The sequence below is a fragment of the Embiotoca jacksoni genome, unplaced genomic scaffold (assembly GCF_022577435.1).
Source record: "Embiotoca jacksoni isolate LCO1_2020_lvr unplaced genomic scaffold, fEmbJac1.0.p SCAF_57, whole genome shotgun sequence".
NCBI classification, from domain to species: Eukaryota; Metazoa; Chordata; class Actinopteri; family Embiotocidae; genus Embiotoca; species Embiotoca jacksoni.
This window is the reverse complement of record NW_027185411.1, coordinates 387,921-407,583: the sequence shown is the minus strand read 5'-3', so window position 1 is coordinate 407,583 and position 19,663 is coordinate 387,921. Positions and strand designations below refer to the sequence as shown.

The following is a 19,663-nucleotide window of genomic DNA, read 5'->3' as shown; positions in this document are numbered from 1 at the left end:
CAAAGGGCTTCCTGTAATTATCACGGCACCTTTCTGAGATGGTTTAACTGCACTCAAGAAAGGAGCCATTTCATGTTGATGCTGCAGCTCTTTGAGGTCATCGCGGCGCCTCTGGTGATGGAGGAGGTTGAAGCTGCACCACCTCAAGCCGTCCAAGGCGAGACGTCCACCATCGGGACGACATGTAGAGACGCAGAGATGTCCTCCTGCACTATCTTCAGTGGCATTATGGGATGTTACTTACACTATAACTAATGTACGTTATTGTAACCCCTTGATATAAAAAGAGATTTATATTTAGCTGCCGCTTGTTTTTGCTCCACAGACTCCTCGCACGTGAGCTGATACCGGCGAGAGGTCGAAGTCCTCGCACCCGAGTGACTGACCAACTGTTTATGTTGCAACAACAAACATCTCTCTCCTCCCACCCGACCGTCCAACAGCTCTGCTCCCCTCGTAGCTCCTCTGTTGGCTGCGGACGCTCATATCTGCAGCAAAAAATGGCCACAGCTGGGAAGGTAATAACATTTCGAAATATGTTTCATGATGTGTTTGTGAATGAGTCCAATTTACTTTGTTGTGTAACTAGTGACAGATATGCTGGAACAAAAAGTATTCTGTCAAATTCAAATTCTTTTGTTTTCCAGCTATCAAACTTTTAATCGTTATGTGATAGTTTTAACCTGAAAACATGCTGTTTATCTGCCTCGTCTCTCTTTCTCCGCTTTGCTTCAGTTAAATATCTCATGTTCTGCTCCGACTTGGCACACAGTTTAAAAGTGTCAAATGGCGTTATGTAACTGTTTGTGTTGGCCAAGATGAACGAGTAGCAAAGCCAACATAAATACTGAAAGCCCCCTCAGAAAACCACCATATTTCCACTTTGGATGAGAGATAAATTCCTAAATTCAAGACAAACCACTTGTTTTATTTAAATTTGAGACAGCTGACTTTTTTCAGTGCTTTAACTGCCACCACAGTAATAAAGGTTACGTGTGCCAGATTACTCCTATGTGGACTTTAGTGTTGTTCATGTTGAAACCACAACACATAAAACGGTATCATGTGAATTTGTGCAGATGTTTCATATCAGCTGATGTGACATTAAAATGGCCTCGAGATAACAACTTGAATTAAAACACAAATGAGTCCAACGTTATATCCTTGTTGTTGCTGATGTAACATGTTGATTTTCACTCACAATATGCTGCTTCACTTATTTTCTGCTTGAAGTGTCTTTTTCTTTTCTCCATATCATCCACAAGGAGATACTTGAAATCTTCTGACCTGTTGATGTAAATGTCCTTTAGATTACGAATGCTTCTTTAATTGGTACTTGGTTTTGTGGGTCGTGGCACTGTGTTGTTGTTGGGTTTTTTGGAAACCCATCCCAATAAAGCTCTACAAGTGGAAACCCTCAGTAATATTTTTCAAGCTTAAAGTTTTTGGTTTTGTCGATGTCCTGCAGGTCATCAAGTGCAAGGCGGCTGTGGCCTGGGAGCCCGACAAGCCCGTGGTGATGGAGGAGATCGAGGTGGCTCCGCCTCAGGCCAACGAGGTCCGCATCAAGGTGAGAGACGTCAACGATCAAGGCTCGGTGTAACATAAAGGTGTTTGTATTCCTGAGTCATCAGCTTGACTCCTCACCTGTTGAATTTAATTGTTTGGTTGTGTGCAGATCGTGGCGACGTCGGTGTGCCACTCGGACCTCTACCACCTTTTTGAGAGTATGAACAAAGACGGCTTCCCGACGGTCCTCGGCCACGAGGCCGCCGGCATCGTAGAGAGCGTCGGGCCGGGAGTCACGGAGTTTCAGCCAGGTCGGTTTTATAGTGATCAACATACAAAATCCACTCAATCACCGTACAGACATGAGATGATTGATTCAGTCTGCTGTCTGTATGTTCAGTGGGAAGCTGGGATGTGTTCAGCTCAGCATTTAGACTGGAAACAGGTGGCCTGGCCGTGTCCAGAGTTCAGAATTACAGTCACCAATATGGGAGTTTGTTATTTGAAAATCCAGATAAATGTTCACAATATAATGAATATTTCAGGTCCAACATCTTAGATTGCAAAATAATAAAATAAAAAATGAGACTCAGGGCATCAAATTATATGAGTTGTGTTGAAGTTCATTTGTTTGTTTAAAACTGTTTCTTTTTGACTTTCCTATTAACATGTGGTGTCTTATTAATTAGATCTGTGCATTAACAGAAATATAAAGTGATCAAGTTGTGGATTTGTGGTGTCATTCAGACCTTCTTTTTTTAAACTCACTGTTGTTGTGTTTCAGGAGACAAGGTCATCCCTCTTTTTCTCTCCCAGTGTAAAGAATGCAGCCTCTGTAAGAACCCCAAGACCAACCAGTGTGAAGTAGCATGGTTAGCTCTCCATTTGATTTCTTTCTTCTTGGATTTTTTTCATATACTTTGTTGACATTTGTCCATTTGAAGCATATTTCAGGTTATTTGAAGCACAAATGTTATCTTGTCCAGGACCAGGATTAATCAAGAAGTGATGGCCTCCGTAGAATCCAGGTTCACCTGTAAAGGGAAGAAGGTGCTGCAATTTATGGGAACCAGCACCTTCTCTGAGTACACCGTGATCAACCAGGTCGCCGTGGCTAAGATCGACCCTGCTGCTCCTCTGGACAAAGTCTGTCTCCTCGGCTGTGGGATCTGCACCGGATACGGAGCAGCGGTTAATACCGCTAAGGTGTGTCAGATCGAAAAGCCAAGAAACTAGAAGAACCTGAAGTGCCGTGTTGACCGAAGTCTGTCGTCCTTCAGGTAGAACCGGACTCCACGTGTGCCGTGTTCGGCCTGGGAGCCGTGGGTTTGGCTGCCGTCATGGGCTGCAAGAACGCAGGAGCCAAAAGGATCATCGCCGTCGACACGAATCCAGACAAATTCGAGAAGGCCAAAGTGTTCGGAGCGGCCGAATTCGTGAACCCCAAAGATCACGATAAACCCATCCACGACGTCGTGACCGACATGACCAACGGAGGAGTGGACTTCTCCCTGGAATGCGTCGGGAACGTGGAAGTCATGGTAGGGAGATTTAAACCTTTTAATAACCTCTCCGTGCATCCTTCTGGGTACTCATCCACTGACCTTGTGCTGTTCCTCCTTCTAGCGCAGCGCATTGTTGTCTTCTGCTCAAGGTTGGGGTGTCAGCGTCATCGTTGGCTGGACAGACATGCACGACATCGCCATCCGACCGGTTCAGCTCATTTCTGGACGCACATGGAAGGGATCCTTGTTTGGAGGTGAGACAGATGAACATTGTATGAACACCACTGACGAATAGATCTCTGGTAATTCAACAGCTTTGGGTTGATATCCTGTAATTCTTCATCTTCTTTGTAGCTCCTGGTTGAGACTCTCTGCTTTTATTCTCTCAGGATTTAAGAGTAAGGACAGCGTGCCTAAGATGGTCAAAGCCTACATGGAGAAGAAGCTGAAGCTGGATGAGTTCATCACTCACAACATGACGTTGGACCAAGTCAACGACGCCATCGAACTGATGAAGAACTGCAAATGGTAGATTAACACTCTTCTACTTTCTCCACCGTTCATGACTCAAACAGCAAAGAAAAAAAATCTTTTTTTTTTGTTCCACAGCATCCGGACAGTCCTGAGTGTTTCTCCACAATAAGACCACCGTGCTGCTTCCAATGACTCCAAAGTACTGCAGTGATTTTCCATTACAATATACAGGATAATATATGTATGTATGCAAATGATACAAAATACAAAACAGAATTAGTCAACACTTTTTTATACATTGTGTTCGGGTTGTGATTGCAAGAATCTGCTGTTTGAAGAAGAAACAAACAAAGATGTCAAAGTGTTTAAAGAGAAAAATAAATGGTCTAAACAGATCGGTCTGTAGTTGAGTTTGTTTTATTGGTTATTTTTGGGCTCGAGTCTCCACAGCTCTGTATATAGAAACACCAGGTACAGCATGATACAGAATAACAGCTGATTAATCTGCAGATCCTGTTTACATCATTTCAGGCACCAAATCCTCAAAAAAAGAGACATTAACTTTCTTGGTAACTTAATTATATTTAATTTGTGAACCAGATCATCTTCGTTCCTCCTTGTGAGTTAATTTCTTGTGTTTTAAATGAAAGCTCTCTAGCGAGACTCAATCGTGCTCCTTGGGTTTTGGTGGTTGTTGTTGTTGTTTTTGTTTTGTTTTTGTTTCTTTTTTTAATCAGTTGCATTTTTTTCAACGTAAGCCCGAGGCTTACAGATCCCTCCATATTTTGACAATCATTTGATATGTGCTCCAACCTGTTTTGTCTTTTCTTAAACACAGTTCACATACAATCTGATACCAGTTCACGTATCATCAGTGGTCTCCAAAATGCTGTTCTGAGTTGAACCTGTTACCGGCTGCAGCACCAGAATATAAGAACCACTCTTCTGCGTCATTGTGTCCGAGTGTAGTCATCGTAACAACGAGACAACACTGAGGTCAAACTGGAAACTACAACATTGCCTATAATTTTCATTCAGCATTGTTGTGATAGTAATCTTGTTAACATTGTAAAAGACTGATGGTTTGAGGAATACCAGGGAGCTGAGGGCTTATTTGGAAAAAATATATATTTACATAAAAGTTTTATATAATCCTTGGTAGCAAACTACATGAGGTATTAATATGAAAAGTGGTGTCAATAAATTTGCATTCCATTGTGGCTGTTTCTGGTTTGTTTCTCAGAACTCACAGCACAGCATTTCAGTTCCAGTCCAAGTCCTTCCCCATTTGACTGATGTCCAAACTGCTCTAATTTTGCACCAATACATAAAGCTCAGGTCCAGGACCTGGTTCCTTCCTCCCTCTCTGTCCTGCAGCTGCAGTCCTCTCTTCACTCCTCTGGACCTTCTGGACGCTCGTCTTCACAGCAAAAATGGCCACAGCTGGAAAAGTAAGTGTAAAGAAACATAAAAGATTTTCTGCAAATAAAAAAAAAAAAGTGTGACATGTTTGACAGTCCTGTGTCATTATGCATGCACACACTGCACAACTGTATAGTTGATTCAGTACATGACATGTAAATGTGTGGAATTCCAAGCTGATAATGACGCTATAAAGAAGCATTTAAGTGCTTTTGTGTAAAAACGTGTACCTACATTTCTGTAAGTCGCTGGTTACAAGAAGAATCTCTCCAGAACTAACGGAAAACTCTTCATTTTACTGCCATCAGATCTGTGATGGTTAAATATTGAAGTTTCTTCACCTTAAAATTCACAGTTTCTGTTTCTTAATATCTCGATTTCTCTTTTGACCTTTTAAAACAGTGAAATATTGCATAACCACAGTTATGCAACAGTGTAAGTTGTTGCATCGGGCAAAGATGAGGACTGTTAACCCTAAAACAAACAAATGGAAGCTTGATCATTTATCATGTTTCCAGAATGTGTAAACGAATAACTTTCTGTATCAAATCTGTGACGGCTTGTTTATTCAGTGGTTTTCTTGGTGACCGCACAGTCTGGTAATGAAACTTGTTTCCCAGGAGCAGTTTGATCAGAAATATCCAAATGTAGCTGATAACTTGTACTTAAAAAACTGTGGACAATGTTTTCTTGATTTGGTACTTTTTTTTTGTGTGTGTGATGTAGCATATATTGGACGAGTGCTCACCTTCAAGTAAACACAAAGGATTACTATATTTTCTTCTAGTTCTTGCTCATGCAGCATTTTTTATTTTACATTAAATGTGAAGTGATGACAATAAGTTTTGTTTATCTATCAGATGCAGAAGTCTTTCTTTTCCTCGTCCTGTCAGGTTGATGTGAAAATACTTTAGACTACAAACGTTAAAGGTACTTGAAACATTTCAGAAAGGGGTGTGGCTATTATTTTTTTAATCCCTATAAATATATTCTTTTCATCTAATTATTTATAAAGGGTTAATACATGTTTCCATGTCTATAAATATAATGGTGTTAGCCAGCTGTCTTACTTCAATCTGTGGTCCTTTGGCCAGATGTTCATGACAAGTAGAATCTGTCACACCTGACTCTGTATTTTTATGTGGTGTCCTGCAGGTCATCAAGTGTAAGGCAGCCGTGGCCTGGGAGCCCAACAAGCCTCTGGTGATGGAGGAGATCGAGGTGGCCCCGCCCCAAGCCAACGAGGTCCGCATCAAGGTGAGTGACGTCAACGATCAAGACACACCAACAGTGTTACTGGTCAGATGGATTTAACAAATATTGACTGTATAATGTGAACGCATTGTTCGTACTACTGCACCCACTGAGTGAACCCTCCCATCAGCATGTCCCCTCCATCGTCTTCGTCTTCTTATTGTTTCTCTTCGGTGCAGATTGTTGCAACATCCGTGTGCCACTCGGACCTTTACAACCTTTTTGAGTTCAAACATGAGAAGGGTTTCCCAGTCGTCCTCGGCCACGAGGCCGCTGGCATCGTGGAGAGTGTCGGACCTGGAGTCACTGAATTTCAGCCAGGTCAGTTTTGAAATGTTCCACCGTTTTTGTTTTTTTTTTTGGGGGGGGGGGGGAGATGAAAAGATTGATATCATCCTCAAAACTGTGTGTTGACTACAGAGCTGGGACATGTTTGGATTCGGGACATGTCCTCTGTCTGAGGTGACCAATAGAGCTGCTGGTTTTTATTCAACATTTGAACTCTTGCTTGAACATGACATGAAAATTAGACATTCAAACTGAAAAAAACATCTTGAAATCAAAATGTACAGTCCAAGTGCAGCACTGTCTGCCATAGATGGCAAAAATACCAACAAAGATGTGGTATAGGGAAGTACATTTTCCTTTTAATTACTATGAACTTGACTTTTTGAAACGTCTTGAAACAAAAAGCTATAAAGCTCATCATGAACACATTGAACCTTATTCTACTCATTCCTGTTAACAGAAATGTAAAGCTAACAGTTTGAGGGATCAGTGGGGAATCACAGACGGTATATGAAAATGGACAGTGTCGGATTAGAAAAGCCCAGCGTCGGGCCAGGAAGGAGGTTCTGGACCGCTCGCCAACACTTTGTCGAAACACCTCCTGAAGAGTCTCAGACGACCGACGCTTCGTCTAAAAGATCGCAGACGACTCGGACCCGAGGCATTGAAGTCTAATGTGAAACATTTTATTGTGTAGAAACACCAATAAAATGACGGGGGCCCCCGGAGCAAACAAACATTCGCACTCCTGAGCCGCTTTACGTTCTTTTCTATATACTATTCAGGGCTCCTCCTTTTATTTTGTGTTTCCCTAGTTTGGCATGAAATCGTAGCCCTCTTTGTTCATGCACAGGTGGTGCACCCATGTCTGATCATTTCCTGCCAAGCCAGCAGAAATGTCATCCGTTACGACCCCCTAGAGATTCTTCCCCCACGGGCCTTCTGGCTCGAGGTTGCTGACTCGGCTTTTTATCCCTCCCGGGTTCACAGGAAGTGCATGCCAGCTGGCTTACATAGAGACTGCGCATGCGCCAGCTCCGTGTGCACCCCCTCCCCTTTGGCCTTCTGATTCCTACAAGTTACACAGACAATCTTGTTAAACACAACTCTATGGTCAACAGGTTAACAACGTTTGTTCTTTGGATATGTTAGCACAGTTATTATAGATGTTTTCCACCTAGTTTTACCTCCTACAACAGTCTGTCGGGAGTGACTTCAAGTGCAATACCACCCAGGGTTGCTAGGGGCGGGCTCAGATAGGCACCCATTCAACTTTTCATGAAATGCAAAGTCCATTATTTTCACAAGTTATGTTGTCATTCACTCCTTCTCATCAGTGTTCTGTCAGTCTTTCAGAAAATAATTTCATAATTCAGCAGATATTACGCCTCAAAGAATGACGTGTCTGGTGTGACACATTAGTAGATGGTTCAAATCCTAAGATGTTGTCACTTCTGGCTCCAAAAAAGATGGTGACAGCCCAAATACCAAAGTGAAGGCTTCTATCCGGCAGTTCACATACCGACAGGTGATGTCTTGATGAGTTGCGACTTGGTGGGATTGTGTGGGGAAAGTAAACAGAGGCCTAACCTGCATTGCAATGTTTTTTTTTTATCTTTCAGGAGACAAGGTGATTCCTCTCTTCATCTCCCAGTGTAGAGAGTGTCGCTTCTGTAAGAGTCCCAAGACCAACCAGTGTGAAAACTCATGGTGAGTTTTGTATTTATCTTCCTGCCTTTTCTTCATTGTGTCTTTAAATGTCTGATAAACACAGACCAGTAAAGATTAGATCACCCTGCAGTCGACTATCGGGAATTACAAGATGTTCCTTATTCAATTTTGCCCAAAGCTTCACTCACCAAACCTTCTTTCAGTCCCCTTGTTCTTGCCGATATGAAGACAGAGCCGGAGTCCAGGTTCACCTGTAAGGGGAAGAAAGTGCTGCAGCTTTGGGGAACCAGCACCTTCTCTGAGTACACTGTGGTGAAACAGATCGCCGTGGCTAAGATCGACCCTGCTGCTCCTCTGGACAAAGTCTGTCTCCTCGGCTGTGGGATCTGCACCGGATACGGAGCAGCGGTTAATACCGCTAAGGTTTGGACGTCAGGGATAACGGATGCAAAATAACCTCTGTACACTTCCAATTTCATTGTGCTGCCCAGATTCAAAAATGTCCAAAAGACTAATTACTACTTCTGAGATACAAAACTTTCTCTGTATAATATTGTAAAGTTCTGCTGTACGGACTTTGATGTGTTAAAGTGCTATGAAATAACCTCTGTTGTGATTTGGCGCTATATAAATGAAATTGAATTGAATTGAAAACCTTCCAACCCAAAGTGAGCGAAGTCTGTCGTCCTTCAGGTAGAACCGGGCTCCACGTGTGCCGTGTTCGGCCTGGGAGCCGTGGGTTTGGCTGCCGTCATGGGCTGCAAGAACGCAGGAGCCAAAAGGATCATCGCCATCGACACGAATCCAGACAAATTCGAGAAGGCCAAAGTGTTCGGAGCGACCGAATTCGTGAACCCCAAAGATCACGATAAAGCCATCGGCCAAGTGCTGTCTGAGATGACCAACGGAGGAGTGGACTTCTCCCTGGAATGCGTCGGGAACGTGGAAGTCATGGTACGGAGATTTATTCAATGCTCCATTCGGAAGTCCCACTTTGAGTCTTGATGTTAATCCGTTTGAAAGTCTATGGAGAAGGCACCCATCAAGAACTGGAGCCGTTTGCTGAAAAGGTGCCAAACTATCCCGTTCCAGGAGGTACCCAACTCTCCCCCAATGTAAGCTGGTACAGGACGTGTTTAACCTGGAAAGGTATCGCAAATGGATGGATGGATGTTTCACCAATGACCTTGGTCATGACTGTGAAGTCAACTGGGCTCATTTGCTCTTTTCTACCAGTGGTTATTGAAGAGCTGAGTGTCATTAATGACACTAACCAGTCCATGTTGTCAGCTAGATTTAGACCAAGTCACCTGACCTTGTGCTGTTCCTCCTTCTAGCGCAGTGCCATCGAGTCTTGTGTGAAAGGTTGGGGTGTCGGCGTGATTGTCGGCTGGACAGACATGCACGACACGGCCATCCGACCGGTTCAGCTCATTGCTGGACGCACATGGAAGGGATCCTTGTTTGGAGGTGAGACAGATGAACATTGTATGAACACCACTGACGAATAGATCTCTGGTAATTCAACAGCTTTGGGTTGATATCCTGTAATTCTTCATCTTCTTTGTAGCTCCTGGTTGAGACTCTCTGCTTTTATTCTCTCAGGATTTAAGAGTAAGGACGGCGTGCCTAAGATGGTCAAAGCCTACATGGAGAAGAAGCTGAAGCTGGATGAGTTCATCACTCACAACATGACGTTGGACCAAGTCAACGACGCCATCGAACTGATGAAGAACTGCAAATGGTCGATTAACACTCTTCTACTTTCGCCACCATTTTTTACTCAATAGCAGCACAAAGAAATAAAATTCTTCGTTCTGTTTTTGTTCCACAGCATCCGCATAGTCCTGAGTGTTTCTCCGCAATAAGACCATCGTGCTGCTTCCAATGACACCAAAGTACTGCAGTGATTTTCCATTATAATATACAGCAAAATATACATACAAATAATGCCACGCACAAAATAAACAGAATTAGCCGACACTATTCAGTGAACAATGTGCAGATCATGATTGTGAGAATCTGCTGTGTTCATAGATGCAAAACCTAAACATGTCAAAGTTTTTATGAAGCAAAATAAATAGTCTAAACACATCAGTTTGTGGTTTCCTCGTTGTTTTTCTGGTTTTACTGGGCTCGAGTCTCCACAGCTCTGTATATAGAAACACCAGGTACAACATTATACAGAATAACAGCTGATATATCCTCAGATCCAGTTTAAATTATTTCAGTCTCTTCTAATCAGGGATGGAAAAAAAAGGCTTCTTTCTAATTTGTCTGGAATAATATTTCTTTTTTAAAGAGAAACATCATCTTTCTTGGTTCCTTAATTATATGATTTGTTTACATTTATACCTGAAATCATTATTAAAAAGAATTTGTTTCCGCTGATCTGAACTCTCAGCTTCTTTAAACTATCAGTGTGTCTTGATGGGAAAAGCAAAGACTTTGATAGAATGAGAGAAACATCCTGTCCGAGATTGGCTGCTACAGGACGCGAGCTAATGTAAATCACATTCATGACAATTAATTCTGCAAAAGCTTTGTTTACATCTGCATTTTGAATCATGACATATGACCTTGAATGTCTTAAAGTAACGTTTAAACCAACAAGTCTGCATATCTTATTCATTTTTCTGAAATTAATAATATCAGCAAGATTAACTGAATCTTCTACATTCTTCTCATTAATTCTAATTTGAGGAAGACTTCATTGGAAGAACATGACAAAATCTCCATCTTTACATTTTATTTGTTGAAAATATCATCTATGTATCTATACTGGCTTTGTCCTGTACGGGGTCATTGGAGAAGGAGGCAGCCTATCCCAGCTCCAGTCCATCACAGAAAGACAGGCAACCATTCACACCGACAGACAATTTAAATCACCAATCACCCCAACATGCATGCCTCGGCTGTTTCCTGTTTTATTTTAAAATCACTCCCCTCTGTTTACTGTACTTCCTGTCTTTTTCCTGCCAGTTCCTGTGCTCACCTGTGTCTCATTGGTCCATCAGCCCACGTTGCATTTAGTCCCGCCTCTCCACCTGTCAGTTGTCAGATCATCTTTGTTCCTCCTCGTGAGTTCATTTCTTATATTCTGTTCTTGTCTCTTAATACTTTCCTTGCTTATAACTTTTGCCTTTTTGTCTGTAACCTGAAGAACTGTGTAAGTATTGTTTGCATGTTTTCCTCCAACCTCAACCTCCTGAGTTAATCAATTGGTTCCTCTTTCTTGTAAAATGACCACAGTACTATGTGTCCAAAATGTTGAGTGCCAGCAGCAGCCTGGGCTTGATGGAGCTTTAGGAGGAGTTTACAACAGTGAAACATTGGTTTCATCTCTGGTCATCCCAACGCAGTGACTTCCTCTATGTGTTTTAAATGAAAGCTCTCTAGCATTTCATTCGTCACATATCACACACCAGCCATATATCCGGTTTGTGACCTTGTATTGTTCGCTTTCACTCAATCCTTCAGGTGGCTGAACCGGTTCACTTTTTTTTATTTACATGGTTGCACAGCAGATGTTTTCCAGTCTGTGTCGGCAGGAGAATGAAACTTTGGTGTAAAAGATGCTTATTTTCACGTGACTGGCGTCCCACCACAGTCAGTTCCTTAATTTTGCCTTTAGACAGGCATTCCAGAGCAGGTTGCTCCCATTCAGACTCCAGCTCGCTTCTCGTGGGACTTTTGCTTTTGTTTTGTTGTGTTTGGTTCTTATTCAATCAGATGCATTGTAACAGCACTTTTTCCTACACAAGCCTGACTCATACAGATCCCTCCATATTTTCAGTTGATATGAGCGCCAACCTGTTTGTCTTCACTTGAACACAGTTAGCATTATCTCACACATGCTCAACAGCCTCATCATCAGTAGCCTCAGGCCCATCTTCATTTGCAGAACTGTTGTCATTAAAACCTCCAAAATGGTGTTCTGAACCATGAGGTCAAACTGGAAACTACAACATTGCCTATAATTTTCATTCAGCATTGTTGTGATAGTAATCTTGTTAACATTGTAAAAGACTGATGGTTTGAGGAATACCAGGGAGCTGAGGGCTTATTTGGAAAAAATATATATTTACATAAAAGTTTTATATAATCCTTGGTAGCAAACTACATGAGGTATTAATATGAAAAGTGGTGTCAATACATTTTCATTCCATTGTGGCTGTTTCTGGTTTGTTTCTCAGAACTCACAGCACAGCATTTCAGTTCCAGTCCAAGTCCTTCCCCATTTGACTGATGTCCAAACTGCTTTAATTTTGCACCAATACATAAAGCTCAGGTCCAGGACCTGGTTCCTTCCTCCCTCTCTGTCCTGCAGCTGCAGTCCTCTCTTCACTCCTCTGGACCTTCTGGACGCTCGTCTTCACAGCAAAAATGGCCACAGCTGGAAAAGTAAGTGTAAAGAAACATAAAAGATTTTCTGCAAATAATTAAAAAAAAGTGTGACATGTTTGACAGTCCTGTGTCATTATGCATGCACACACTGCACAACTGTATAGTTGATTCAGTACATGACATGTAAATGTGTGGAATTCCAAGCTGATAATGACGCTATTTTTTGATTTTTTTATTTTTTTTTTATTTTATACACTTTATTAAGAAGCATTTAAGTGCTATTGTGTAAAAACGTGTACCTACATTTCTGTAAGTCGCTGGTTACAAGAAGAATCTCTCCAGAACTAACGGAAAACTCTTCATTTTACTGCCATCAGATCTGTGATGGTTAAATATTGAAGTTTCTTCACCTTAAAATTCACAGTTTCTGTTTCTTAATATCTCGATTTCTCTTTTACCCTTTTAAAACAGTGAAATATTGCATAACCACAGTTATGCAACAGTGTAAGTTGTTGCATCGGGCAAAGATGAGGACTGTTAACCCTAAAACAAACAAATGGAAGCTTGATCATTTATCATGTTTCCAGAATGTGTAAACGAATAACTTTCTGTATCAAATCTGTGACGGCTTGTTTATTCAGTGGTTTTCTTGGTGACCGCACAGTCTGGTAATGAAACTTGTTTCCCAGGAGCAGTTTGATCAGAAATATCCAAATGTAGCTGATAACATGTACTTAAAAAACTGTGGACAATGTTTTCTTGATTTGGTACTTTTTTTGTGTGTGTGATGTAGCATATATTGGATGAGTGCTCACCTTCAAGTAAACACATGGGATTACTATATTTTCTTCTAGTTCTTGCTCATGCAGCATTTTTTATTTTACATTAAACGTGAAGTGATGACAATAAGTTTTGTTTATCTATCAGATGCAGAAGTCTTTCTTTTCCTCATCCTGTCAGGTTGATGTGAAAATACTTTAGACTACAAACGTTAAAGGTACTTGAAACATTTCAGAAAGGGGTGTGGCTATTATTTTTTTAATCCCTATAAATATATTCTTTTCATCTAATTATTTATAAAGGGTTAATACATGTTTCCATGTCTATAAATATAATGGTGTTAACCAGCTGTCTTACTTCAATCTGTGGTCCTTTGGCCAGATGTTCATGACAAATAGAATCTGTCACACCTGACTCTGTATTTTTATGTGGTGTCCTGCAGGTCATCAAGTGTAAGGCAGCCGTGGCCTGGGAGCCCAACAAGCCTCTGGTGATGGAGGAGATCGAGGTGGCCCCGCCCCAAGCCAACGAGGTCCGCATCAAGGTGAGTGACGTCAACGATCAAGACACACCAACAGTGTTACTGGTCAGATGGATTTAACAAATATTGACTGTATAATGTGAACGCATTGTTCGTACTACTGCACCCACTGAGTGAACCCTCCCATCAGCATGTCCCCTCCATCGTCTTTGTCTTCTTATTGTTTCTCTTCGGTGCAGATTGTTGCAACATCCGTGTGCCACTCGGACCTTTACAGCCTTTTTGAGTTCAAGCATGAGAAGGGTTTCCCAGTCGTCCTCGGCCACGAGGCCGCTGGCATCGTGGAGAGTGTCGGACCTGGAGTCACTGAATTTCAGCCAGGTCAGTTTTGAAATGTTCCACCGTTTTTTTTTTTTTTTGGGGGGCGGGGGGGGGAGATGAAAAGATTGATATCATCCTCAAAACTGTGTGTTGACTACAGAGCTGGGACATGTTTGGATTCGGGACATGTCCTCTGTCTGAGGTGACCAATAGAGCTGCTGGTTTTTATTCAACATTTGAACTCTTGCTCATACATTCATACAGTTCAGGTGCAGCTGAGAAGCAGGTTTTACACCAAAGATGGATAAATCACCAAAAGATAAGGCATTAGGAAAGCTGATTATGAACAGATTGAACCTCATTAATTTAATCCATATGTTTGCAGAAATATAAAGCTGACAGTTTGGGGGGAAGATTAGTGGTAATCATAGTCGGTTTAATAAAAATGGACATAGTCTGCCGGTTTTGAAAAGAAAAACTTAAATTTCTTAAAGTGCAATACCACCGAGGGCTGCTAGGGGCTGGTCCCAAAACACCTCTGGTTCTTCTAGACTCCCATTCAACTTCTCAGGAAAAACAAAGTCCGTTTTTCATTCATTAAATTCTATCCTTCCAGTCTGTCATCTGGTGGTCCTTATGAAAATAATCCCACCACTGAGCAGATATTAGGCCTCAAAGAGAGGTGTGTTTGGTTTGATTAATATACTTATGGTGGATTGAGGTTTGACACTTGAGTGGGTGGGAATAGTGCCCTCAGATTCTCAGACAGTTGATCTACAACTCATTCAAATGTGGTCACTTCAGGCTCCAAAAAACCAAAATGGTGATAGTTGAAATACCAAAGCGAAGGCTTCTATCCGGCAGTTCATATACTGACAGGTGATGTCTTGATGAGTTGCGACTTGGTGGGATTGTGTGGGGAAAGTAAACAGAGGCCCAACCTGCATTGCAATGTTTGGTTTTTTTTTTATCTTTCAGGAGACAAGGTGATTCCTCTCTTCCTCTCCCAGTGTAGAGAGTGTCGCTTCTGTAAGAGTCCCAAGACCAACCAGTGTGAAAACTCATGGTGAGTTTTGTATTTATCTTCCTGCCTTTTCTTCATTATGTCTTTAAATGTCTGATAAACACAGACCAGTAAAGATTAGATCACCCTGCAGTCGACTATCGGGAATTACAAGATGTTCCTTATTCAATTTTGCCCAAAGCTTCACTCACCAAACCTTCTTTCAGTCCCCTTGTTCTTGCCGATATGAAGACAGAGCCGGAGTCCAGGTTCACCTGTAAGGGGAAGAAAGTGCTGCAGCTTTGTGGAACCAGCACCTTCTCTGAGTACACTGTGGTGAAACAGATCGCCGTGGCTAAGATCGACCCTGCTGCTCCTCTGGACAAAGTCTGTCTCCTCGGCTGTGGGATCTGCACCGGATACGGAGCAGCGGTTAATACCGCTAAGGTTTGGACGTCAGGGATAACGGATGCAAAATAACCTCTGTACACTTCCAATTTCATTGTGCTGCCCAGATTCAAAAATGTCCAAAAGACTAATTACTACTTCTGAGATACAAAACTTTGTCTGTATAATATTGTAAAGTTCTGCTGTACGGACTTTGATGTGTTAAAGTGCTATGAAATAACCTCTGTTGTGATTTGGCGCTATATAAATGAAATTGAATTGAATTGAAAACCTTCCAACCCAAAGTGAGCGAAGTCTGTCGTCCTTCAGGTAGAACCGGGCTCCACGTGTGCCGTGTTCGGCCTGGGAGCCGTGGGTTTGGCTGCCGTCATGGGCTGCAAGAACGCAGGAGCCAAAAGGATCATCGCCATCGACACGAATCCAGACAAATTCGAGAAGGCCAAAGTGTTCGGAGCGACCGAATTCGTGAACCCCAAAGATCACGATAAAGCCATCGGCCAAGTGCTGTCTGAGATGACCAACGGAGGAGTGGACTTCTCCCTGGAATGCGTCGGGAACGTGGAAGTCATGGTACGGAGATTTATTCAATGCTCCATTCGGAAGTCCCACTTTGAGTCTTGATGTTAATCCGTTTGAAAGTCTATGGAGAAGGCACCCATCAAGAACTGGAGCAGTTTGCTGAAAAGGTGCCAAACTATCCCGTTCCAGGAGGTACCCAACTCTCCCCCAATGTAAGCTGGTACAGGACGTGTTTAACCTGGAAAGGTATCGCAAATGGATGGATGGATGTTTCACCAATGACCTTGGTCATGACTGTGAAGTCAACTGGGCTCATTTGCTCTTTTCTACCAGTGGTTATTGAAGAGCTGAGTGTCATTAATGACACTAACCAGTCCATGTTGTCAGCTAGATTTAGACCAAGTCACCTGACCTTGTGCTGTTCCTCCTTCTAGCGCAGTGCCATCGAGTCTTGTGTGAAAGGTTGGGGTGTCGGCGTGATTGTCGGCTGGACAGACATGCACGACACGGCCATCCGACCGGTTCAGCTCATTGCTGGACGCACATGGAAGGGATCCTTGTTTGGAGGTGAGACAGATGAACATTGTATGAACACCACTGACGAATAGATCTCTGGTAATTCAACAGCTTTGGGTTGATATCCTGTAATTCTTCATCTTCTTTGTAGCTCCTGGTTGAGACTCTCTGCTTTTATTCTCTCAGGATTTAAGAGTAAGGACGGCGTGCCTAAGATGGTCAAAGCCTACATGGAGAAGAAGCTGAAGCTGGATGAGTTCATCACTCACAACATGACGTTGGACCAAGTCAACGACGCCATCGAGCTGATGAAGCACAGCAAATGGTAGATTAACACTCTTCTACTTTCGCCACCATTTTTTACTCAATAGCAGCACAAAGAAATAAAATTCTTCGTTCTGTTTTTGTTCCACAGCATCCGCATAGTCCTGAGTGTTTCTCCGCAGTAAGACCATCGTGCTGCTTCCAATGACACCAAAGTACTGCAGTGATTTCCCATTAATACAGCAAAATATACATACAAATAATGCCACGCACAAAATAAACAGAATTAGCCGACACTATTCAGTGAACAATGTGCAGATCATGATTGTGAGAATCTGCTGTGTTCATAGATGCAAAACCTAAACATGTCAAAGTGTTTACGGAGCAAAATAAATAGTCTAAACACATCAGTTTGTGGTTTCATTGTTGTCTTTTTGGTTTTATTGGGTTGCATGTCCACAGAATTTTCTATTATGTCACTGAATGCTCTATTAAACTCTGTTTTTAAAGAAAAAAACAGTTCAGATTTACACAAACCAGCCAAATGATATCAGTGTTTGCTCCCCATGACAGGCAATGTTGTAATTACTCTGAGACGATGGACTCCAGGATTTGTCCCCCAGGAGTCCTTCCAACCGCTTCTTCAATAATCTGTAATAAAAGAGGGGATATTACAGTGAAACACCATGCACTCTCAATCAACTAATATGAGGCCATATTATTCCGTATAACTGCTGATTTATCCCCAGAGTAACATCCTCTCATTTGACTTTTCACATACTAGATTGTGTTGCCCAATCATTGTGGCACCACATCCCTAAATTAAACTATAATTACCGCCTGGTGGTTGAATGCCTCCGCTGACATTTCAAGTTGTAGTGTAAATGCAGTTCATGCTGCGTTCGAGATTTCCTCAAGGCGTTCCTGAGATTTTGCGTTCATAGTGGGGAAACAGATGTAAATTCACAGTGAACATTGACCTTTGAACACCAAAATGTTATCAGTTCATCCTTGACTTCAATTAAATATTTGTGACAAATTTGAAGAAACTCCCCCCAGACGTTCCTGAAATATCGCGTTCACGAGGATAAGCCAGTGTGACGGTCCAGTGAGCTTGACATTTGACTTTTGACCAGCAAAATCTTATCAGTTCATCGTTGGTGCCAAGTGACTATTTAGTGAAGTTTAAAGAAATTCCCTAAAAGCTTTCTTGAGAAATTGCATTCACAAGAACGGGCCGTCGGACGATGCAAAAACATAATATTTGTGAGAAGATTGTGATTTTACTTTTATACCTGCAACTCTACAGACATTAATTCTCCTGACGTAAATTAGTTTCCTTTGATAAGCTGATCTCTCGGTCTCCGTTGTCTCTTTCTCCACCCACCTCTCCGCCGGCAGCTCCAGCTGGCAGCTCAGTGAAATGGAAAGCCCCGCCCACACATTGAGGGGATTGGTTCCTCTGGTCTGTGACATATGAAACCTTGTCTGTCTAAATGCATGTTTTTAAGACGAGTGACTGCAGATGAAAACAGACCTGCTCAGCGGTGGCATTGGCTTTTTATTTTACTCATGATATTTCATCTGTAACTCTTTTTATATGTTAGAAGACGTAAAACAAAATATGACACGGCCACGGTAACAAGGTTAAAAGTTTGATTTCCATCGGTGCGGTTCTTTAAAATGAGTTGTTGACCTTTTGATCCACATTGTAACAGATAAATGATCATGTACAGCTTTTGTTTCATACATCAGTTATCACATTATAGTATTGTTTGTAATTCTTTTAATTTCTGCCGTCATGCTTCAGTTCCTCTTCGACCTGCCGAAGCCTTTTTTTTCCCTGCTGCATTGTGAATCATAAAAATCTGCGACCCTGCACGTCTCATTCAGTATTGTGGGTCACGACATCCTCCCGACTGTTGTCTGTTTCCTTCATTAACCCGACCGTCTCTCTCCCACTCGCTCTACAGCTACCTCTGTTCCTGCCACCTGTATCATGTGACCTCGCCGCCCACCTGTGGCTGATTCCCTCGTTCCCTCTCCAGTATATGTAGCGGCCCCTTTCCACCAGTCCCTGTCAGGTTGTCTTTGTACTGTTGAACTTTTATCTGCCTGAGTCCGACAGCCGTTAATGAAACCGGTCTTTGAAGTTCCCTTTAAAACAGATTTAACGAACGCTGAATTTGATGACCCTCCTAGTTTTTCTCGATCTTTTGTCTTCATTTGCGTTATGAGAAAACTATAAATTTTACAAACCAAATTTTGTTGTTTTTTTGCATTGTTGCATGTTTTTCTTTGGTTTCTGTTGGTATATTGTTTGTAAAATCCCTATACGAGTTGGTTTTTTTTAATTTTTAAAGGGTTAATTTAAATAAATCCACTGTAGTATTAGTGAGCAGAACTCTGGTCCTGACTCCTCCCATCACCTCCCGATCAGTCGGCCTCTCGCCTCCCTCTTGCCTCCTCTCGTCCCCCTCTCGCCTCCTGCCTTCTCCCTCTCATCTCCCTCTCGCCTCCTGTCTTCTCCCTCTTGCCTCCTCTCGTCCCCCTCTCGCCTCCTCCTCATCCCCCTCTCGCCTCCTGCCTTCTCCCTCTCACCTCCTGTCTTCTCCCTCTCGCCTCCTGCCTTCTCCCTCTCGCCTCCTGTCTTCTTCCTGCTCTGGCTGGTATTCTCCGGCTCTTTCTGACATGTGGGTTGAGTTTTGTGTTGCAACAACGGTTTCCCCAGCGCTGAGATTACCTGCTGCTCCGCCCTGATTATGTTCCACCTGTGTTTTATTGTCTCTCCTCCGCTCGGCCTTTATAACCTGCGTGTTCACTGTCATTTCATGTTTCTACTCGGTGTGAAGCTTCACAGCTGTTTGTTGGTCTTCCAGGTTTTTAATCCTCCGCCTCCTC

The 19,663-nt window shown here is 42.4% G+C and overlaps 3 protein-coding genes across 3 annotated transcripts; all 3 read left to right on the top strand.

Moving 5' to 3' along the window:
• The first annotated feature begins 433 nt into the window (after positions 1-433).
• LOC138212577 (alcohol dehydrogenase 1-like) lies at positions 434-3,883 on the top strand. Its single transcript, XM_069173024.1, has 9 exons — positions 434-518; positions 1,469-1,570; positions 1,679-1,820; positions 2,294-2,381; positions 2,496-2,715; positions 2,790-3,050; positions 3,136-3,268; positions 3,404-3,542; positions 3,624-3,883. The coding sequence occupies exons 1-9, from the start codon at positions 501-503 to the stop codon at positions 3,655-3,657; spliced, it is 1,137 nt and encodes a 378-aa protein (XP_069029125.1). The 5' UTR covers positions 434-500; the 3' UTR covers positions 3,658-3,883.
• Positions 3,884-4,835: 952 nt separating this feature from the next.
• LOC138212574 (alcohol dehydrogenase 1-like) lies at positions 4,836-10,220 on the top strand. The gene is made up of 9 exons (XM_069173021.1): positions 4,836-4,939; positions 6,066-6,167; positions 6,344-6,485; positions 8,075-8,162; positions 8,327-8,546; positions 8,817-9,077; positions 9,461-9,593; positions 9,729-9,867; positions 9,958-10,220. Exons 1-9 carry the CDS (start codon positions 4,922-4,924, stop codon positions 9,989-9,991), a joined length of 1,137 nt encoding a protein of 378 aa, XP_069029122.1. The 5' UTR covers positions 4,836-4,921; the 3' UTR covers positions 9,992-10,220.
• A 2,200-nt stretch (positions 10,221-12,420) lies between these two features.
• On the top strand, positions 12,421-17,172 carry LOC138212575 (alcohol dehydrogenase 1-like). The gene is made up of 9 exons (XM_069173022.1): positions 12,421-12,527; positions 13,693-13,794; positions 13,971-14,112; positions 15,031-15,118; positions 15,283-15,502; positions 15,773-16,033; positions 16,417-16,549; positions 16,685-16,823; positions 16,914-17,172. The coding sequence occupies exons 1-9, from the start codon at positions 12,510-12,512 to the stop codon at positions 16,945-16,947; spliced, it is 1,137 nt and encodes a 378-aa protein (XP_069029123.1). The 5' UTR covers positions 12,421-12,509; the 3' UTR covers positions 16,948-17,172.
• Positions 17,173-19,663: the final 2,491 nt, after the last annotated feature.